This window comes from Mytilus californianus, unplaced genomic scaffold, assembly GCF_021869535.1.
Source record: "Mytilus californianus isolate M0D057914Y unplaced genomic scaffold, xbMytCali1.0.p SCAF_9, whole genome shotgun sequence".
NCBI lineage: Eukaryota > Metazoa > Mollusca > Bivalvia > Mytilida > Mytilidae > Mytilus > Mytilus californianus.
In genome coordinates, this window is record NW_026262745.1 from 99,329,230 (window position 1) to 99,353,258 (window position 24,029).

Below are 24,029 nucleotides of genomic sequence, written 5' to 3' on the forward strand. Positions count from 1 at the left end.
TTTGAGACAAATTTAAAAAAATTTTAATTACTATTCAAAATCAATGAAGAAATTTCTGCAAAATATTACTTTTTTGGACCAAAAGCAGTTACAATGCAAAAACTTAGTCTTTTATTTAAACAAACCATACACAGATGTTCAAAAAGAACATTGAAAGTGGATTTTTTAATTAAACATAATTAAATTTTGTTTCAACTATTTTTCCAATGATAAGATTAAAATTTTCAACTGTACATGATTTATGTTGTAATGGAACAAAACATAAGACAAAAAATCAACCAAATCAAAGAGGACACTTACAAATTAAAATAATTAGTGCAAATCACAAATTATCAAACCACAGACGTAATATAATCATCGAAAAAAACAAAAATACGATTTATTATATTTCGGAACAATATAATGTTCAACCCACAGGGGAAGTCTTTAATAAATCAAATTCAAGAAAAGAATATAATCTGATTTTTAGCATGTTACAAGATAAGTCCAAAGGTAGATTGGTGCACATATTTTCAACTCCAAGGCTACCATTTCTTGCTCTTATTACTAACTGCACAAGTTCACTGGAGAAAGAACAAATACTATTAAAAGTAATTTTACTTTATATGGTTTGACCTCGCAATGGTTTGACCTTGCAGAGGTCAAACTTTTTTATGGGTAACCTCACAAAATAAGTCCAAAAGAGGACCCTACCAAGGCACATTATTTGACTTTTAAAAAATCTGTCCTTTTTTCTTACTACTAAACACCACAAATTTAGTGGATAAGCAGCAAATAATATTTTAATAGCTTTGGTTTTAATAGTTTAAATCTGTGAAGAACTGAAACCACAACTTTCTGCAATTAAGGAAAGCAATCATCGAGTGTGTTTGGATGAAGTACAAGTACCTTTTAAGAAGGTATCACAGAAAGATATATTTGGAATTTCTTTCCCAAAACATTACAATGTATTAGCCGTTTTATTCCATGATGCTTAATAATTTTGAAGTAGTCCTCAGCCATATCTATCTTTTTTCAAACATGATTCATATTTGCAAACCTGTGTGACTAACAAATATCATCTTCATATAGAACAATCAAGTTTTCAATAAAAAAAGATATTATGACAAAACTTGAAGAATCAATGTATTTCTGAATTAAATACAAATCTACATGCCCCTAACCCCAACCAAAACAAATCTTTTAAGAGTAAGGACTTACTGTAGCTGTTTCATCAGACTCTGATTTAACATCAATGTCAACAGACTGTCTGTCCTCGGCTGAATCAGGGCGGGGAGCGTCATCTCTACCATCCACAGCAGTATTTTCTACCTTCATAGTCTGAAATAAAACATCTCCATGGTTAGAGCTATTCCATTTAGTATGCTATAAGTAATTTCTAGTGAAACTAATGTCACTGTACATCTGTGTGTGTTACTTAAGTAATTGTGTTAATTAAGATAAAATGGGGGTGGTGAGTATTAAAAACAATTTTGACCCCAGCCTCGTCAATGTGCCTGTCCCAAGTCATCACCTCATTGGTGATGTCTTTGATTTTATACATTTTTTTTTGCTTTTTTGTGGGGTTTTTTTTTGGGGGGGGAGGGTCTGATCAAGAACTATGTTTTGATGGCAAATCTAATGTTTGTTAATTTTATTTTTGACATTATACCAAATGTTTAAAATCCTCCCAAGTCTATGCAAGTCTAAAATGCATTTAAGAGACACTACCAGAGATCTGCCTTCAATGATAAATTCTTTAAAGAATAAAAACATTAAAATATAAACAGATGCAACATATATATATATATACACCTAATTCCTATGACATAAAATGGTATTTTATAAAAGTTTAGAAAAACAAGAAATTGTGATAAACAAACAAACTCATGCTGACATTGACAACTCAAATAATTACACATTTTAAAATTTCTCCAACATGAGGAAAAAGAAAATTTATTTTTTTAATAATGCACTTCACCTTTGATATTTAATATCAATAATAGGAAAAACCTTTAATTATTAAAATGTGCAAGTACAAGGCAACTTCATGTACATCATTGTATACTGTTTAATCCTATAATAAGAATAAATATTCATATGTATAAATATAGGAAAGCAGGATAAGGATAAAAGCCTTCTGTGTATTCACTAAGAAACGAGGATGAAATTTAATGGTTTTGGTGTGGTTGTCAGTTTGGTTCAAGTTAATTGCATTTTATCTCCAGGCCTGTGTTTAACTGAGCTCGCAAGTTATATATGAAAAAATAAGAGCAAAAAATTTTAAAAGCCAGAGGGGTTAGTGACAATAAATTCTTAACAGCTCAGGTCTACTCTTTGGGGTAACCCTAATAATGAGCTTTTTGGCCCACTAATTTCAATCCCTAATATACATGATTGAGACTAAAATTCTATCATAAAAGCCCTTGGTGTACTCACCACGATATGTATAGATATATATATATGTGTGTGTATACAAAGGAACTAGGCTAAATTCCTGCTAGAAAACCTACTCACCAAGGCCTGCTGAAGAAGGCCCAAATAGCTATTTTCTTGTTCTTGAAGGCTATCTGCAAGTTTTCTTAATTTTCCTAGGTCCTCCCTATGAGCTTGCTGTAGTAAGGAAAACAGAATTCTCAAATCATACTGTCACCTTTTAATAACCAAGGTTAATATAGTAAATATTGTCAATATGGCTACTCAGGAATATAATGTCGTTAATTTGTACCGATTATCAGGATTTCTTGCATATGGATACTGTAAAATACTAGCTGCAAGTCACTATATGAAGCTTTGTGGCAAGTGAGCACAGCAAACAAGCTGAACAAGTTTTAAATTGTTCAAGTTTGTGAAAATTAAGGCTGAATGGAAAAAAAAAGATCCATGGTACAAATTTCAGTATTTCTGAGGACCACATTGACAATTTTTACATACAACCATGCACTTTGATGCTGGAATTTGATCATACAGATGTCAGATTTCCTGAACTATGATTTAACATCAATCTTTAGTTCAAACTTTATCCCATTTACATCAGTTACCACTAAATTCAGGTCAATTTTACATACAGTACATTACACAGACGGTGAATCACTGTGAAACAGAATGATTTGCTTGAGATCCACTCTGACCGTATCAAATCATACTTATGGGATATACAGAAGTCTTTTAGAGTGATTCACCCACAATCACCAACATTCCCTATGAAAAACCAAGACCATGAGTGATTTTTAATAGAATCCCCTTGTGTGTACTGTAATATATGATAAACAAAATCTGGTGAAACGGCAATAGAAATTGACATCTCTAGTTCAAATTCCAGCATAAATCTTTTATTACAGTAACAATTATATTAAAACGCAACACTAACCCAGCGTTCTTCTAGATTATCAAGCAAATTTTTCTCTTGTTCCTTCAATGAGACAACCACTTGGGCTAATTTACCCGCTTTTCTGTGTTCAGTCTAAAATAGCATAAAATTCAACAATCACAGTGATTCTGAAGGTCTTAACGTTTTATGCTACAGAAAATATGGTCAAGTAAACGGACCACACAGTGATTTACTGGACTTTTCCATGTGAAATTCTAAAGGTCTTATTTTTGAAATGACAGTCCGTAAAATGAGATTTTTACTCAGCCATATGTCCAGAATACTAAAAACTGTAAAACAACTAATTTTCTAGACTTTCAAGAGTGGAAAAACAATAAACATTTACAGTATTTAGTATGATAATAAATCATCAAAATACTTCAAACTAATATACATTAAAAATTCGTAAGGGTTCCACGGAACCCAGTGTCTCGCCTACTTTTTCTGTTAATTGCAGGCTCAACAAAAATGAGGAAGTAAATCAATAAAAATATTCCTCTTGATACTATCTTTTGATTGAAAGAAGCTTCTGTCCAAGTTTGGTAAAAATCCAGGATAGTTCATGAATCTAATAAATGTTTAAAAACTTTAACTGCAGACTGAATGTAATGTTAACTGGAAGAAAACAAAATTTCCTTCTAGATACTAGCATTTGATCATAAACAAGCTTCTGTCCAAGTTTGGTACAAATCCAAAATAGTATAAGAAAGTTATTAAAATTTTAAAAACTTTAACCACAGAGTGAATGTGTTGTTTCCTGGCAGAAAATCTAAGTCCATTTAAAAGTAAAATAAGGAAAAAATGGATTTATTTTTTTACAAAATTTCCTTCTAGATACTATCTTATGATCATAAACAAGCTTCTGTCCAAGTTTGTTACAAACCCAGGATAGTTTAAGAAAGTTATTAAAATTTTAAAAACTTTAACCAGAGTGAATGTAATATTTCCTGGTAGAAAAACTATGTCCATTTATAAGTAAAAATGGAAAAAATGGAATTTTATTTTTACAAAATTTACTTCTGGATACTATCTTATGATCATAAACAAGCTTCTGTCCAAGTTTGGTAGAAATCCAGGATAGTTTAAGAAAGTTATTAAAATTTCAAAAACTTTAACCACAGAGTGAATATTTGTGGACGCCGCCGACGGAATGTAGGATCGCTATGTCTCGCTTTTTCGACTAAAGTTGAAGGCTCGAAAAAAAAAGGTAAATATCATGAAAAATGAAATACCAAAATGTCTGATCAAAAGATCTAAACCAGAAAAAAAGTATCCAGAAAATAAGTTGTTTTTACAGATATACCTGATAAATGAATGCTAGTAGTTACCAGAAGCAAGCTCAAATTACTTAATTATCTGATATAGAGATTCTTCCTCCTTACACCCTTATATCATATGCTGTCTTCCAAGAAGATTCCATATGGCTATGTCATGAACAATGCAGAGAAACACATCATGTGCAATGTCAAAGAGTAAATTTGGTATAGAAAAGAAAATAATGCAAAGATTACAATCAACTATACACTCTTAAACCAATAATGATCTGGACAGCTCTTTAAAGACTGGACAATAAATTATATCAAAGTCATTTTCAGTCTTTTGGTCAATTTTCAAACTTATTCACTGCGGTAAATTCAGTACTGTTCAAACCAAATGTCTGAACAGTACTAAATTTACCGCAGTGGATAAGTCTGAAAATTGAAAGACTGAATATGACTGAATAATTTATTGTTCAGACTTTTCAGATGATGTTCAGATCAAAACAACCACTAGAGACTAAAATTCATTTACTAGTGGTAGATAAGGAAATTCACAGTCGCAGATGCTCATTATTTGCACAGCTCACATATTGAGTAAACCTAAAATCAGCCATTTCCGGCAAAGACGGGTAACAATAGGCAACATCAGATATGATTGTACCCTAAACTTACCGGATTACCAGACTTGTTCAGAGCATCCATCATCACATTGGCCTGTTTTATATAGTCTCTAATCTGCATCAATCTACCAACAATCTCTCCTTGGTTGGGCTGTAAAATGAATTAAAACAAGAAGTTACACATGCTATCGGGCTATTAAGGTGGTATCCAACACCTTGACTAACATTAATTTGGCTCGTTTAATTTTCCTAAAATTTTGACAAAATGTTTACTTTGACCCTTTGACAAAAATATAAAAATTTCAAAAAATTTGAACCAACCACTTTATCAGAAAAAATTCTTTGGTTATATAGCAGTTTGACAAACACTAATTTTGATCATTGAGAAGCTTAATATTTCCTTAACAATACAACGTAATTAAAACGTTTAGCTGATTTTTACAGAGTTATCTCCCTGTAGTGTTAGGTACCACCTTAAAGCAGACCCAAACTCGTAATTTAAAGAATCAGCAAACAGGAAGTTGATGTCTGACAGATCACAGAGTATATACAAACTTAAACTCATCACAGTCAAGATGCTGACCAAATTTCTTATCATTCTGTTCAGTTCTACTGGAAAAATGTGTGATGAAATTATTAAATTCATTCAACTTAAATTAAAAGTATCAGAAAATATGAATAAGGTGTCTGACCAATCCATAAAGTGCTTATACTTTACAAATAATTACTGTCAAGCTGCAGAACAAATAATTTAAAGTCAATCTGTTCAGTAGTTTCTAAGAACATTCACCTCATAGTTTAACTGCGAAAAATGGAGACTTTTTCTCCAAATTAGATGATTTTACCTCCCTCTCTGGAAACCTTTCTCCAAAGAAACATTTGAAAATTCTTAAAAAAAATTTTGAGTCTCTGAACAATATCTGAATAGTTGACACTTATGAAATCTTAAAGGGCAACAACTTCTGAATTACATAATAAGTGAATAATGAAAGCCACTGGCAAACTGTTTTACATAGTGCTTGTGTTCTGGTACTAGAAATTTAGGTTGAACTGCCGAACAATTAGCTAAGACTAAACGCTTCTGATATCATACCCCAGCTTCAGAAAAGAAGTCCTCTACATTATTTGGACTGGCCATATTTCTTCCCCTCTGTTGTGACATATCATTTCTAGGCCCTGCCCCCTCAGTACTGGAGGTATCTTGTCTCGTGAAGTTTGGTGGTCGACCACGACGGATTGGAACATTCCTCTCATTGTTTCTCTCACCGTCAAGACTAGCCTAAAAAAAAGCAAAAAAGATCATAAACTGTATGAGTAGTGTTAGTTAATACACTATCGGAAGATAGTGGGAAAGATATACCATTGACTATTACCCGTAGTCCGCAAATACCATTAATATATACCATCATTTGGTTATTTGTGTTTGAGTTGCTGTCTTATTGATATATACCGGTACCTTACAATTACATCACCTACTTTCAAACATACTAGTGAAGTAAAAAATGTGTGCGCTGTTCCTTTGCTTTTTGTGTATTTTGCTGTGCATGTACTGATTTTGTGTCATGGATAGATACCCCATATCCTGTCTTTTCTTTTAATTTTACTGTCATCCAACTGACAATTGAATACTTTTTGAGACCAACAAATACATTTCATCAGTGAAAAAATCTTCCTAGGTCTATTTATAAAACCAAAAATAATAGTGAATCAGATTCAATTTCAAAAATTTGTGTCAGACTATGCTAAGCAAATAGATGTATATTAAAAAAGAACTTTATTTAACATAAGTAAAGTTAAGGATGTACTTACATGACTTAGGTGAAATTAAAAAAATCTAGAATTTAAAATTGATACTATAAGTCAGAAGAGCATTAGTTAAGGAACAAAATAAGCTAAAAATATTGATAGGTTATGGAGCTCCTTTTCGAGATATCTAATTTTTAAAAAATGGTGGGAAAAGGCTGACTCAGACTTTTACCTTATATTTGCATTGGTATTATTTGGGTCTCAAATTGAAAGAAAAGAAATCTAGAATCTGCTTAAATTTTGGTGAATGACCTTTTATGAGCTATTGAAGTCTTTTATAAAAAGAAAAATGGGTGTTATGGGGCAAAATATTTTACCCTGTATCGTAGGGAAAAAACAAAGGAGTCCAAACATCTGACAAAAATTCCTAAACCTGACCCAAGTACATCCTTAATTTGTAAATTTCTACAATATGCAATTGGACGTTAAGAAAACAACAATCAATCACAAAATATCTTGTTTTTCCAAAATGCTACAATAATGTATTTATATAATAGAAACATCCCATTATTCATGTTATAGCAAAACAAGACTCAAAATACAAATTTCATTTGGTTTACTGACTTTTTTTAAAACTCAAAGCTGCAATATATTAAATTTTTAAAACTTCCTTAAAATCTAAGTGGACAATGAATGTACTTCAAAGAAACATGTATACAAGTACCTTTTCTGCAGGGAAATTTGAAAATTCGATTTTATTTCATGACCACCAATATACGATGACAAAATGGCGTCATGTGTCATACCTAATTAAAACTTCCTTAAAATCTAAGTGGATAATGAATGTACTTCAAAGAAACATATATACAAGTATTAAATAGGTGATGTTTAATTATCTGACACTGATTGCTAGCAGCACAAAGGTAAATAAATATAAGTAACTTGCCTTGACTGAGCCTAAAATGAAGACTACTTAAATAGTTTTGAAATGTATAATTTAGTACAAACATTTAAAAAATCAACGACTAATATTAATAATGTATTTTATGATAACTAAAGTGAAAATTCTGTTAAGAGTAAGACAAAATGCAGCAAAACAGCCATTAATCAAACTAAAACTGTTAGCATTAGTTGGCAAGTAAGAAGAAAATAGAAAACAAAGAAAACAAAGAGTGTTTAAAATAAATTAGAAGCTTTAAGAATGAGAGATGTATATATTAGGACAAACAAATTACAGTGATAGGTGTGATAGGTCATGAAATTTGATAAGTACCGGTTCATCTTAAGTCTGGACACTCAGGGATGATATCAAATTTCATAACAATCTTATAGCCTTATTCTTGCAAGAAGTTGAACGTAGCACTTGTATTCCTTATTTCAAAGAGATTACATTTAAATGTAAATTTAGGTTTTTTCAAATTAGAATTCCAGGTAGTTATTACACCAATCATATATGACAGGCCAATGGACTTTTACATCTACATGTATGAAAGAGGTATGATCAATTTCCCCTGTATTTGTTTCATGCAGAGGGAAAAAATTGTACTATGATGATCAAAATAAGAAAATTATAAAAAGAAAATAAAATTCTAAAAATACAAATGTAAGAGTCTAAATGATATAACGTGATTTGATATTTTTCTACAATTCTATCTATATCCACAAATCTAAATGCCAAAATGATGAAAACTTGCACTTTGGAAACATTGATCAATAAGGCTATATAATTTGATTAAATGCTAAAATATCTGAAATGTTATAAGAAGTAAAAAAAAATACACTGTCACACGAATGCACATGTCATACAATGAATTTTAGTAATGATTGGAAGACTTTTTTTTTATCATAGCCCTGGTGTGAAATAAATTCAGGGTAAATTGGTCCCACTTTAGTTACCACACATGGATTTTCTTAGTAAATTGAGAAGATATTTTACATACACAATTATTTATTTTTTGCATACATAAATGTCATTTGGTTACTTGTGTGGTTGGGTTGATGTCTCATTCATATATACCTTACATCTCTAAGTCTTATTCATAAAGTGTAAAAATTAGAATACTGCATATTATTTCAGAAACGATAGTCCTTAAGATATAAAAATGTACTTTCATGCAAATTAAATTGTACAAAATGTTAATCTCATTGAAAATTGGAAAACCTCATTGCTATTTTTATCCGACTTTCAAAATGAAAGTACTTACTTCCTCATTGTCACTAAAAGTTAGCTGTTGTTTAAGGTTTTCTAGGGCGACCCTTTGTGATGTAGGAGTACTAGGAGTGATGCGAGTACGAGGATATGTCGAGGGCGTTCTGTGTTGCTGTTCCGATGGAGGTGGTGAATCCTGAGATAATGACTGCTCCCTTTCTCTCTCCGGGTTTCCCTTTTTCCTTCGTTTAGAATTATCATAAGTAGTTCTAGTAGGCTTCCAGTCAGAAAAATCCTATATGTTAAGATATTATTATTACCAAAGCTTTCAAAAGTTTTTATGTGTTTCCTGCCTCCCAATCTACCCTAAATTTTCATGCCCACCTTAACACATTATATGAAACATTATTGGTTAAGCACCGTTAAAGTCCTGTTTTTTTATCAAGTCTAGAATATTTCCCTAAAACATTTAAAAAGTCTATGTAAAATATTCATTATTAAATAATTTTACCTACCTACTAATTTTTGCTGCAAGGAGGCGGGAAACAAGTATCTATATTATTTTATGTCTTAATGATTAATCATTCTTTTGAAAGCTCTGATTTGAAGTACATCATATGCAAAGTGATTCAATATTAGAATTTCTCTTGTACTGCTTATCATTATTACTTGGGCTTAAAAAAACATTTTGTTTTCAAATCAAGCACTAAATGTTAAGTAAAGTTTACTTTTCCACCACCAACCCATGTCCTTATACATCCCTTACATGCCTTATATATCTTTCAAATGTTGATTACCAATGCATATATGCTTATATCAATGGATGGTGCAATTTAGTCTTGTGAGAAAAACATTTAGAAATGGAACCTAGATGTTTTGCCCTATCTGTGTTCACTCCAACTGTGGAGACGTGGAAAAAGCAATTCCACCTGACAAACGGTTTAACTGTCTTTCCCATTGGTGAATTTTTTGAGACATTATGATTGTCTTTAGTTTATTTTTCTTTCCATGTAGGTCAGGGGTCAGCCAACCAGATCAAAATTGATTGATTGTTGCTTGGTTAACATCCAGTGTTAAATAATTTATGCATATTAAGGATGACCATGTCTTATCAAGAATGGAGGTCATCCTACAATGGACCTTAATTCCTCAGCACTATGCTTGAATTTTTTTCTAAAAGCTTTGATTCATGAAGTTAAATTCAATATGATTAAGCGTAAGACTGTAATATATCAGGACAAATATTAAGCTTAATAAATTGCTTCGCTGAGAGCAGCTGGATACGACCGCAGAGGTCCAACCCTGAACAGTTGGGGCAAAAATGGACACAATATTCCATATTCAATATTTGTTGTCTCTTTGACACATTCCCCATTTCCATTCTCAATTTTATTATTTATACTATAACATAAAAGAAATGAAAAATTGACAAAATTATTAAAAATCAAGAGACTCTACACCACCTACATTGTAAAGGCTACTAAAGGGGAACAACTCTAAAATTCCATCTTAACATGTTTAACTTTTCAACAAATCATTAACTTGACATTGAAATGGAATTAAGAATTCAGTAAGAAGAATAGTCTACATTATACAGATCTAGGAGCTACAGTTTTAAATATAACTTACTACATGTGTAATGTGTACATGGTGTATGTGCATGTGTATGAATATTTGCATGAAACAGGTGAAAACCACCCTACTAAGAGCTTTCTATTTGTGAATTGTATAAATAAAATGAGGATGATGATGATGAGGATAGTAGTGTTAATGTGGAAGATGTTTATGATAGTGTTGATGATGCTGATAATGACTATGATAATTGTAATGCCACTTTCTAAATCAGTATATTTATGATTTGTTTTGGCGTAAAAGATGAAGAGTGCCTAATGAAAACCATTAAACTTTGATGAGTTATGGTGGATTTCCAAGACACCATATTTTTTTCAAAACGTACAAATTGAAAGTATCATGTGACATATTTCTAGCCATCTGTCTAATCAATCTCACATGTAGGAGAGTTAAGCAAATGAAATGATTTATACAGAGTTCCACTTAAAATATGCTGCCACTCTTCAAATATGATTCCCTCAATCTGCTGTAAACGTGTGTTCAGGTAGCATTTCCAATAAGTTTATAGTTAATGCAGACAATGTGTTGTTGATCCTAACCATGTCTAGCTTTCTGGTGTAACCATGTTTCTGATGTGTGTAAAATGTGATCAAACCCTGGGAAACTGTCTCATGAGTGATGTATTAAAACTTGTCACTAATTAGTGAGATCAAGAGCATATAGTATTTTTTAGTTCTTAAATCTCATTAGAATATTATGTCGTATTTCATTTAACCTCGATTCAAATCCAAACAGACTCTGTAGTAGTGCAAACATGAGTGTAAGACTTTTGGTTAGGCCAAATAAAAATATATATGTGGATCCAGTTACATCCTCAAAAAAGATAGGGTTGGTGGGTTGGCAATTTAATTTTTCATATTATTCTTTTTTTTTTTTGGATTGTCAAAATCCAGAAAAAAATTGTGTGTTCACTGAGTCCAATTCAATTCCGGTATTATACATGCCCCTACCGGAAGTTTGCCATTTTCTATATGTTTGGTTGTAAAAAAAAACAGACATGTTACGTTTTTAGTTAATTTTGTTGCATTCTGCTAAGAATTTGTTGCATTTTTAGCCGTAGTGGATACTTCTAATAGAAATTCAGATGACAGAAGTATGGGAATTTAATTATTGAAATTCAAATTCCACAAAATGGGATCGTTCAAATTTATTTTACAGAATTGAAAAAAAAGTTCTAGGGTCAGGGGGTTTAAACATTGTCGGTTGGGTAACTGGAACCACACATTTATTTTTATTTGGCCTTAGGTGTATGTAAAGTCAATAAACATGATAAATGTTAAGCATAACACTGCAAACCAAACAAATATTTTTCATACTACATGAATTCATTTATTTTTCTTGGGTACCAAACTTCGTTGATTGAGGAAAAACCATATTTTTATGGATTTTGTTTTCATGTTTTTCCCAAAGTTTGCATACAAGCCAATAGAAACTTCATGCTTCAATGAACAATTAAATTTGTGGTTAACCTACCGGTATCCCCAGGATATCCACGAAAATCAGTATCCCATGAAAAATAATGAATCCACATTAAATAAAAATAAATAAAATATTCATGTAATTCATGTCTTCCTGATCTTAAGCTGTTATGCACTTGAAATACTTCCCCCCCCCCCCCCCCCTTTTCATCCTTGTAACTGCTAAAATTTGCTTTTTTCTGTGATACTAACCCAGTTATTTGGTCTAAGATCATTAGGTAAACTGTTCAAGCTAATGTTGTCATCTTTGTCTGAGGCACTAGCTGTTCTCTGCCATGTGCTCTTCTGTCTTGGATCTGTCGCTGCAGGCTTTCTGAATGGATTGCCTCCCCCTGAAGCCATTTATTTCTTTGAGTAACTGAAATGAACCACAACATGTATATTTCAGTAGGATATGGTAAAACTCATATATAACAAAGAATATAGAATGGAAAGTGTCAATGACAACAACCTCACCAAGGAACAGCCCAAGGCCACCAAAAGGTTTTCAACGCAGCGAGAAAATCACCCACTTGGAGGCAGGCTTTAGCATGTGCTTATAATCTAGTTTAGTGCTTTGCTAGTTTGTGTTATGCTTTTATATATGAACATTTTGCTTATGCAATATAGCTTGTCTTACCTTGAATGTCTAAATTGAGCATGTTTTATATGTCTTATTTTGTACGTGTTGTTATTGTTATTAACATCGGCAAAAACCTCTACAGATTTTATGTTTGTAATGTTTTATGTCAACACGACTTTAAATAAAATTCTCTAATCTATTCTATCATGTCTAATCTGTTTGAAGTCATGCAACAATCAACTTTTAATCATGAAATCAAATGTTATTTGTGATGCAACCTTTTCCCAGAACTTGTGCGACTTGAAGTAATGGCAGACAATTTTGCATACAAGTGTAAATATGTCTATTATAAATTTTTAAATAAAAATTGTCAACTATCGTTCTTTTTGATACCTGCATGAACAATATCCAGGATAATTGCATTCTCTAAAAAAAACTTATATCACAATGTAAGAATAAACCTGCTAGATCGTGTGTTTTGACAGCATGTAGGTATCAAAATGTAAAACAGGGAAAATATTAGTTCAATATATAGTTGGGGCCAAAAATTTATGTTGAAAAACTGTATTCTGTAGGTGTCGCTGTTGACACTGGATTGTCTCTCTTGTAATGTAAGTCTCGTGTGTACAATATTTTCACTCCGGTAAAACAACTCACTTGTACTTTATTTATACATATAGGTGGCAACTGTATTAAAATAAAAACTGAAAAAGGCTAGCCAGGCTATCAAATTTGGGTTGGGTACCTGAAATTTGACTGAAAATAGCAATAGTGCTTTGGCGAATCGTTCATATTGTGGCAGGTTGGGCACCTATAAGGAAAATGTAAGACTTGAACTCTGTAAAAAGATGGGGAAACATGCCTTAGGCATGCAGATGAGTCTGCACATGAATCATGATAAAAGTCATGTTTTTTCTTTTTTTACTGGGTGTCAACAGTTGAGAAATTAAATGGTACATTAGTATTTCTTGTATGTGATTTACTTTATATGTTCGTGCAATTTAGTTCATAAATATTTCTGAGTCATGCAGGTACAGGTAGAAAATGAAAGTTCTCTGCGTCTACAAAAATGTCATGGCAGCCATTTTGACGCCGCGCAATAATTTATTTAAATCGTTTCTTAAATACAGAAAGTCATTTGTTAATAAGTCAGGTATATAAATGATGATGTACTGAGTATTTCAAATTGTGCAAGCTTATAAAAATTTATCTATGATATATCTATTTACACTAGCAAAAAAGCGGGACTATGTTTTGTTTTTTTCCGGATGTTCTCTGTTCTTTCTTTCTGTATCGCTCTGGATTCATCGATTTTCATTTTGACATTCACATACAAACATGATATATTTGTAAACAATTTTCTTCAGGTAAAAATCACACGTTATAGGTAACAATATATGCAACTATGAAATCAACTTATTCATATTTTTGGGTCAAATCATTACAAGTTTTGGTTAATTTATTCCAAACATTGATAAATTGCAATATAATGAATATTGCCCATTAATATTGGTGAAAAGGGGGAGGGGCACTTACATGAAATATAAGGATAGAAACACAGAAATATTGTATCTTGTACTCCACAAATGAAGTACTGTTCTTGTTGACAGTAATCCTTTCTTGTATGGAGGGCTTTTTTGATTTAGCTGCCCACTAGAAAATTCGCTCCTTACACAGAAAACCAAAAGCGTCTATAAGCCTTGATTCAATCATAGGACCCCTGGCATAGTAAGCCACCAATCTGCTAAGGAGTACTCCACACACAAGCCCAGCTCAGCACAATGTAAACAAGGGATTTCGAGGATCTCCTGTAGTTGGTGATCGCAATACTGGTATACTAGTATTGTGCACAATACTGGTATAAAAATTTTGTACCAGTATTGTATTCCAGTATTGTGTTTTTTTAAAATGAACAATACATATAGGTAATTAATCTTTTATTAAAGGTGTCACATATATATGCATAATGATATTAACATATGACATGACAATTTTATATGGAATGATTGAATTGTATTTTTAATTGATGATGCCATTGATGGTACACTGTGTTTGTAATCAAAGAAAGTTTTTAATCTTCTGATGTTTTTTTCTTAAGGGAACCATACTGTCTCAGCATTTTAACAAACTCTTTACTTTCTTCCATGTTTTCTTCCAGCTCTCTCTTTCCAAGTCTCAATAGTATATTTTAGTGAATTTTATATTGACATTAATGCTGTTATAGCTTCTGTATCATCAGCATTGGTATTGTTTATTTTTTCTTCAGATGGCATTTCTGCAACCCCCACTTCCTATATTGATATTTATGTATTCAGTCTGTTGACTTTCTCTTACGCTTACTAGATTACAAGCTTGTTTAGATAGCACCTGTACAGCTCTCTTACTGTAGGAGTGCTTGTCTAGTATTAGTATTTGAGCATTTGTACCAGTAGATATATCAGCTACAAATTGTATTGCCCATGGTTCTGAATCAACTGCTTTAACGTACCCTTAACATTCATGTAGACAAACTAGTTAATTTGGTTATAATCAGGTTCCCCTATTAAGCATATTTTATGTTTAATGGATATTGATATCTTTTATCATGTTTATTGTGAATGATTGATAAGAAAATAAAGACAAACAAATGCTTAGAATCTTAGTATACATGTATTAAAATATCTGTAAAAAATATACGATTGCATACGTGTAAATGCTGAATTTACAGTGTTATAGTGTAATAATTTGCTTGAATTTATTAAATAATAACTCAGATAATAAAGCTTTTATTTTATTTTATCTAAATTGAATTAAATAAAATATAGAAATATGAATTATTAGCAATTATTTATATAATTAAAAATTGTTCGAATAAGATGAGTTAATTACAATAATCTTTGGTTTATTTGTACAAGTATATATAGTAATTATTTTTAACTGGTTGTTAATTGATTTCACAATTATCCTCTATAATCTTTTTGAGTTCATTTAATCTCCCTTTGATCTTCAATATATCTAATTTTGCTTAAAATTCATTTTTCATTATACACCTTAAAGTATAGTGAACAATACAACTACAATACTGGTATATCAGTAATGTACCAGTATTGCTGTTTTTAAAAAAAAAGGTACAATACTGGTACAAAATTTTTATACCAGTATTGTGGACAATACTGGTATACCAGTAAATATTGCGATCACCAACTACAGGAGATCCTAAACAAGATTATTGGTTTATCCTTATCGAGGGTATGAATGCCCTTTACCGTCAGGTGTCAAATGGTCATTTTCGGCTACCGTTAGCATCAAATTGTTTAAAATTTGATCATTATTTGTCAAAATATCCTTATCGTGATTCGTGAGAGGTCTCAAATAATTATCCGTTACCGTCATTTTTGGAAAAATTAATGTGATTTGTCAAAATTAGTTGATTTTTTGATTGTCTTAAAGCATTTAAGAAAGCTGTGTACATTTTATCAACATGCACCAAAAATTACTGTTAAAGTCAGTTAGCAAGATTTTTTATTGTTATTCGTCATGAAGGTTTCCCAATTACGACCCTCCTAATCCTTCCGGGTCTGTTTTAACCTCTGGGTCATTTGTTTAACAGATGAAAAAAAAGAGCAAGACTCTTATAAGACAATTATTAATATTTGCTTTAATTGTCTGACAATTTTTGAAAAAGTGTTTCGTTTTAATAGTATCTTTGTAATCATGTTAGTCATGTTAGCGTTTTAAATAGCTTATTTCATAATATAGATCAAGATTATGACAAGATATAATGTCAAAATAGAGTTTTTTTTCAAAAAGTTCCTGTTGGTGGGTTAAGAAAAAAATCTCTGAAGATCAAAATTGCATGTGCCTAAGCCTTATTGGATTTTTCACCAAAGAAATAAAATAAAATGAAATGTTTTTATCTATCTATCAACCCTTGCAAATTTTCTTGTGTAGGCATGGTAGGGGAAATCAACATTCAATTTCTAATGGCCTAATGGAGGACATATACATGTATATCTTCTAGGTAAGTGAACTTAGTGAAGCGCCACTACAATCAAGGACAATGATCTGAAATTTTTAGTTGCTTGATCATTGATCAAGTAATTTTGATACCTTGTTTTTTTTATTAAATCTTCCTTCTACTATTCAATTGCCAGAATGTCTTCCATTTAACTTGACTTTTTGATGATGTTCAATGTTTTAAGAGAAGTGAAAACTTCGCAAACCAGAAAGGTCATTAATTTATAGAAGCAACAAAAACCACCAAGTACCTAGGACATGTAGGAGTTGACTTACTCTGACATGGAACCATTATATAGACCAAATGTCAAAAAAGCTAACAATATGATGATATTTGAAAAAAAAAAAAAAGAGAGAAACTCAAAACTAACAATGAAGATACAAAATCTGCAGTCTACTTTTCACTAGTTTGTCCATATGTGGAATCCATACAACAACCAGTTTGTTCATGATTTAGAAAGTTTCCGATGACATGCAGCAAGATCTGGGGCCTCTAGTGTCTAGTTGCAGTCTAAAATCAGGTTAAACAGTCTTAATCCTGGTTATTTACCATGTCTACTTTGCAAAAGTCATGAGATCTGCTAATAGTGAATCAGTCAACACCAGCAAGAGTGATTTGCAGGAAACCAGTGTGATAGCTGGGTTATTGAGTAGGTGACACTCTTGATTTAAAACCATGTTATAAATTTTACCTATGGTTGATAGATTAATTGGTGTTTAATGTCACTTTTCAGCACTATTGTGATATTTCTTGGTGGTCAGTTTTTATTGGTGGAGGAAGCCGGGGTGCCCATACGGCCAGAGAGAACCACAGACCTTCGGTAGGAAAACTGACAATTTTAGTCAATTCAGATTGGAGTCAGATTGGAACTCACAAAATCCATGTTGACAGGCTAGTGATACAGTAGTCAGACTACTAAAGACCACTTGGCCACAGAGGCCCCTAAATTACCTATGGAATATAGAGTGAAATTTCAGAGTGAACCTACCACAATCACATGCATTCAACATGTTCATTTGTGAAAATTAACCATCAATTGATTTGCCTTCTTTTCAAATTATATTAACTTTGTGGTATATGTGCATGTACTAATGAATATTCATAAATTTATTTTTCCAGAACTCAAGATTAAGAAAGTAAATGAAGATAAATAAAAGATGGCTGGGAATTATTATTTTGTGATAGTTGGTCACCATGACAACCCAATATTTGAAATGGAGTTTTCTCCTGGAAGTAGAAGTAGTGAACCAAAGGTTTGTCAACATCATTTTCATTATATTCATGTCTTAGAAATTATCCATACTCATAGCATGGGGTATACATGACTTCTACTTATTACATGTATATCAAAATAAAAAGATGTGGTATCATAATTTTTATATTATTAGCAATCATACTATGCAATCATACTATGATTGCAAATAATATAAAAATAAGAAGATGTGATATGATTTCCAATGAGACATTACTCTCCACAAGAGACCAAACGACACAGAAATTAACTATTGATCACAGTAAGGCCTTCAACAATGAGCAAAGCCCATACAGAATAGTCAGCTATAAAAGGCCCCGAAATGACAAATGTAAAACTATTCAAAGGAGACAACTAACGGCCAGATTTATGTAAAAATAATGAATGAAAAACAAATATGATATACAGCAACAAACGACAACCACTGAATTACAGGCAAGTGGTCTATACACTATCGATCTCAAACTCAGGACAATTAGAGTCCTGAAAAGTTGTGAATGAATATAATGAAGACTATCTAAGATCTGCCATCAACACCATTATTTTTTTGGTTGATGAAACAAGGGTCTGTGTAAACAACCATGATTTTGTCAAGAACTGACATGGTTTTATCACATACATTTGAGGGGCCTCTGTAGCTAAGTGGTCTAAGTAGTCAAACTACTGTATCACAGGTCAGTCAACACTGAGGTTGTGAGTTCGAATCCCGCACAGGGCAGGACCTGACAGGTGAACTCGACTCCAATCTTTATTGACTAGGATTGTCAGTTTTCCTACTGAAGGTCGTGGTTCTCTCCGGTCACTTCGACTTCCTCCACCAATAAAAACTGACCACCAGGAAATTGCATAATAGTGTTGAAAGTGGCGTTAAACACCAATCAATAAATCAATTACATACATTTGCACTGGTAGATTCAGTATATTTGCTAATTTTGAAAATGAGTTTCACTGAAATCTCTAATGTAGTGAGGATCAATTAAGTTTGCAACAGAAAAAAAATGAAAAATGTGTATTATGACTATGAACTGAAGATTTTTCTTCTCCTCTTGAAGAATTTTTAGCTAATAGAGTATTAGTTATTAACAGATGAATTTGTTTCTTTTCAATGACGTTGATTTTATTTTGTATCACATGAAGGATAAGATTTACTTATTTTTGTATTTTTTAGAAAATGAGCAACGAAACTTAAATCAACTTTTTAAATCGTTTAAATATTTCAAAAAGATGGCTGATTACCTACATTTCAATCAATTTGAAAGAATCATGTACATGTATACTGATATATATATTTTTTTTAGAAAGATGGACAAACACTTTTAAAGATAGATTCCGGGTAATATAAGATTTATTTGATATTTTCAGAAAGATGATCACCGTCACTTAAATCAATTTGTAGCCCATGAGTCATTAGATTTGGTAGACGAGCAGATGTGGGCAACGAACAACATGTATCTGAAGATAGTTGACAAGTTCAATGAATGGTTTGTCTCAGCATTCGTAACAGCTAGCCGTATCCTTCATTTATAATTATGATAATACATTTAACAATGCTTTAATTTTAAAGAATAACACATGCACCTGTAGCTATACAAGTGATTTTCCTCAGGATTATAAAATACAGAAAATGAAATACAAATAAATCAAGTAACTCATAAGAAATATTTGGTGGCACATTGTTTTTAAGTGAACCATAATCAAGTAAAAAAGATTTATTCATACTTTACTGGCATCATTTTATTTATCAAAAAAATTTAGGAAGTCTTTCAAAAATGTATATATAAATGTATTTACATTGTATCATAGGTCAAATTTATTTGTTCAGTGTATGTTCAATGGTGTTAATATGTCCTTTGATTGAGTTAAGCTATTTCAGTTGATATTTTATAGTGTGTTTTTCTATGTTGTGATGTTACACTATTGTTTCAGAAAAAGGGTGAAGGTTTGGTACCATTAAAACGTTTAAACCCGCTGCATTTGTTTGCACCTGTCCTTAGTCAGGAATCTGATGTTCAGTAGTTGTCGTTTGTTGATGTGGTTCATAAGTGTTTCTCGTTTCTCGTTTTTTATATAGATTAGACTGTTGGTTTTTTCCCGTTTGAATGGTTTTACACTAGTAATTTTTGGGGCCCTTTATAGCTTACTGTTCGGTGTGAGCCAAGGCTCCGTGTTGAAGACCGTACTGTGACCTATAATGGTTTACTTTTATAAATTTTGACTTGGATGAAGAGTAGTCTCATTGGCACTCATACCACATCTTCTTATATCTATACACAACTTTTAATAGTTCCATCAACAAATTCTTTTTTTTTTATAAATAAGATTGTACTTCATGTTACATCAAGCTGGCCTCAAGTGCTGTAGGCTGCAGGATTTAAACATGGCTGAATCGAAACACATTTAAAAAATTGCATTTGTTTCTTCTCTTCAATACACATGACATTAAGGTCCAATTAGTTTAGAAATCTTTATAGATCATCTGGATGTCTTTTGGTTTTAAAAGTTGTTGGGTTGTTGTTTTATAGACATATATCTTACATCTCCTTTCATCCATATATAACAAGTAAAAAAGTTGAAATACCTGATACATAAAACATTTTCCGTTAATTTTCTAGTGTCACAACAGAAAACAGACCAAAAGTGATTAATTTGCAAACAAACTTAGGTCAACCAGTACAAAATTTTAGTCTGCTTAAGTCAAATCACATAACTTGAAAGGAATGTATTTGGGCTACCATTTTTAGGCCAAATTATAATTTGTATTTTTTTGTGTGTAAATCATTCAGGTTTACAAACTTTCAGCTGTGCACATTCCTGAACAGAATAAATGTTGAAAATTGCTTTGATCTTTGAAAACTTGCTATGTTTGTAAAAAGTATAATTTGGTTCCTTAACTGAGCACCAGGAATGAGGTTTATAATGCTTCATGAAGTAAAAAATGAGGACGGTATAAAGAACTTCTTCAATGAAATTTACGAGACATATATAAAGGTAAGAGTTATTCCCCTTATAATGCCACACAAGATCTAATATGTACCATCAGGTTCTCTCATTATTAATGCAAGGGACTAGACTACAACTCCAGAGGAATTCGACATTTCTACGTTTCGAAGGAGGTATTAGGCCAAACTTTTAAATGGTCCCCTGTGTCCAAGGCTGGGAGTGGATGCATCATTTCTTTCTTTATTTTCGAAGGGCCCGGTAGCCTAGTGTTCTAATTAGTCCAACTACTGTATACTAGCCTGTCAACACTGAGGTTGTCATTTTGAACCCTGTAAGTGGCAGGTGCGCTTGACTCCAATCTTAATTGACAAAGATTGTCTGTTTTCCAGACAAAAGTCGGTAGTTCTCTCCAAGCTTTCTTACTTCCTCCACCAATAAAAACTGACTGCCATGAAATAGTCAATAGTGCTGAAAGTGGTGTTAAACCTATCAATCAATCTTGATTTTCATCAAATGACTGACACATCCAGGACCTTTGAAGGATGAGTTAAACTTACATTGTAATTACCTGTAAGTCTGAGGTTAATGTTGAGTAGCACTGATATAGGATGGAAAGAAAATTGTGCACCCAGATATAAGTTTTTTCACCACATCTAAATCCATATGGAATTTGCTATTTCTACAAATTTTGGAAATTTTCTACATAAATATCTCCTACATGTTTCATTAGATTTTTTCATTAAAGTCATTTTTAGCTCATCACTTGGCGTCCGTCGTCTGAAACCACTGGGCCAAATTTAACCAAACTTGGCCACAATCATCATTAGGGTATCTAGTTTAAAAAATGTGTCCGATGACCCCGCTAACCAACCAAGATGGCTGCCATGGCTAAAAATAGAACATAGGGGTAAAATGTAGATTTTGGCTTATATCTCTGAAACCAAACCATTATGGGTAAATCTGACTAGGGTAAAACTGATTATCAGGTCAAGATCTATCTGCCCTGAAATTTTCAGACAAATCTGACAACCTGTTGTTGGGTTGCTGCCCCTGGATTGGTAATTTTAAGGAAATTTTGCAGTTTTTGGTTATTATCTTGAATATTATTATAGATAGAAATAAACTGTAAACAGCAATAATGTTCAGCAAAGTAAGATCTACAAATAAGTTGCCATGACCAAAATTGTCAGTTGACCCCTTTAGGAGTTATTGCCCTTAATAGTCAATTTTCAACAATTTTTCGTAAATTTATGTAATCTTTTACAAAAATCTTCTTCTCTGAAACTACTGAGACAAATTTAACCATACTTGGCCATAATCATTATAAGGGTATCTAGTTTTAAAAACTTGTCCGATGACCCCGCCTTCCAACCATCATGGCCGACTTGGTTAAAGATAGAACATAGGGGTAAAATGCAGTTTTTGGTTTATATCTCTGAAACTAAAGCATTTAGAGCAAATCTGACAGGTGGCAAAAATGTTCATCACATTTAGATTTATCTGCCCTGAAATTTTCAGACGAATCCGACAACCCGTTGTTGGGTTGCTGCCCCTGAGTTAGTAATTTTACAAAAATTTTGCAGTTTTTTGTTATTATCTAAGATATCATTATAATATCTAATATCTAATACTATTAATTATGATTTTAACCTTATTTTACATGATTTCCAAAGCCTCTCGTTTGGGGTGCTGATAGTAAAACATTGACTTATACATTTTCACATATTAAGAAGTTTGTCAGCTCAAAATATCCAACAGTTTATATTAAATTGATAGGAAAATTGACAGAATTACTTCATACCATATGCCTTTTATACATTTTTGTGTGGATGTGATATTTTTATACAGTTACTGTTCTTTGTTATTTAAGTGCCAGTCTTTGTAAGAATCAGGCAATTTAGAAGAATTTCAAAACATGGTCGAAAAAAAAACCACCATCCTAACCATCCTATTTTGAAGCTACCTTCATCCTTAATTAGAAATGGTAGGTCTTTAGCTTTTCACGTGTTTGGTATTTAGAGAAATCTAGATAACTTTTGGTTAGAATGATAGCAAATTACGGACCTATAGTTGTTAATTTCTGTGTCATTTGGTCTCTTGTGGAGAGTTGTTTCATTGGCAATCATACCACATCTTCTATTTTATATTAGCTCCTCTTAATTGTTAATTTCTAGTGCATTTCAACCAAATTATATCCAAACAAAAAAAAACAAATCCAGGAAAAGGAAACGAATATTATATTCATGCACCATTATACATTTTGAACTTAGATTTTTGTAAATTTGAGTGTTTTTTTTTGTTTGTCATATTTTCCCCACTGCCTGATTCTTAGGCAGATTGGCACTTAAAAGGAGAAACAGACATTGTGTGTTTTGGTTTGTTGAGTTGCTGTCACATGGACTCAACATGCTTAATGAATATTATTTATTATTTTTTCATACTTTAATCTTCTTTTCTTTCTTTTTTTCAGTTTTCCATGAATCCATTTTATGAAATCAACAAACCAATAGTATCTCCAGCATTTGAGAAGAAAACTCAGTTCTTTGGAAGGAAATACCTTCAAGTTTAACATGTGTATTAATGTTAAACATTCCAGACAATTACACAATTGTTTAACACTAATACACAAAAATTCAGTGTATTAATGTTAAACATTCCAGACAATTACACAATTGAAGGAGACAATGTGTAAAATTTAAAGTAAACAGTTTCATATTAATATCTTCTCACATTTTATGACGAGTGCAATATTATAATAATATTTATGTTAAGATTAAATGGTTTTTTGAAAACTTGTTATAGTTATTCAGCTGTAGTACTAATTTGGACAGAAGTATAAAAAATATGACAAAATTGTGAAGGAATACATGCCATGTACAGCATTTAGACAGGCCCTGGCTCACAATCTTGTTAATACTCAATTCATCTTTAGTATCACTAGCCTGTCATACCCATCACTTAGCAGGTGTGGATCCATGATTATGAAAAAGGCAGGGGGGCCTGGCAAGCCAATGTTGAAGTGATACTTGTAAAAAGTCTATGCTG

At 31.9% G+C, this 24,029-nt stretch overlaps 2 protein-coding genes across 9 annotated transcripts in view; one reads left to right on the top strand and one right to left on the bottom strand.

The window, feature by feature from the left end:
- LOC127716649 (pericentriolar material 1 protein-like) overlaps window positions 1-13,884 on the bottom strand; it is a 66,269-nt gene extending 52,385 nt beyond the window's left edge. For 5 of the 7 annotated variants that reach the window (XM_052222895.1, XM_052222894.1, XM_052222893.1 and 2 more), the window contains exons 1-7: window positions 13,779-13,884; window positions 12,426-12,591; window positions 9,179-9,418; window positions 6,322-6,507; window positions 5,281-5,379; window positions 2,497-2,592; window positions 1,201-1,320 (exon numbers count right to left, since the gene is read on the bottom strand). In XM_052222895.1, the coding sequence (XP_052078855.1) occupies window positions 1,201-1,320; window positions 2,497-2,592; window positions 5,281-5,379; window positions 6,322-6,507; window positions 9,179-9,418; window positions 12,426-12,575 (891 nt within the window). In that variant the 5' untranslated portion in view covers window positions 12,576-12,591; window positions 13,779-13,884. Of the gene's footprint in view, window positions 1-1,200; window positions 1,321-2,496; window positions 2,593-3,349; window positions 3,443-5,280; window positions 5,380-6,321; window positions 6,508-9,178; window positions 9,419-12,425; window positions 12,592-13,778 lie in introns of all 7 variants that reach the window. The other 2 variants (XM_052222891.1, XM_052222896.1) reach the window with 2 other exon arrangements.
- Window positions 13,885-14,095: 211 nt separating this feature from the next.
- On the top strand, window positions 14,096-23,776 carry LOC127716667 (trafficking protein particle complex subunit 2-like). 2 transcript variants are annotated; one of them, XM_052222917.1, is made up of 5 exons: window positions 14,096-14,162; window positions 17,912-18,045; window positions 19,407-19,554; window positions 20,947-21,032; window positions 23,455-23,776. In XM_052222917.1, the coding sequence occupies exons 2-5, from the start codon at window positions 17,950-17,952 to the stop codon at window positions 23,551-23,553; spliced, it is 429 nt and encodes a 142-aa protein (XP_052078877.1). In that variant the 5' UTR covers window positions 14,096-14,162; window positions 17,912-17,949; the 3' UTR covers window positions 23,554-23,776. The 2 variants fall into 2 exon arrangements, with proteins under 2 accessions (XP_052078877.1, XP_052078878.1); XM_052222918.1 differs by lacking the exon at window positions 14,096-14,162 and adding an exon at window positions 17,419-17,441.
- The last annotated feature ends 253 nt before the right edge of the window (window positions 23,777-24,029 follow it).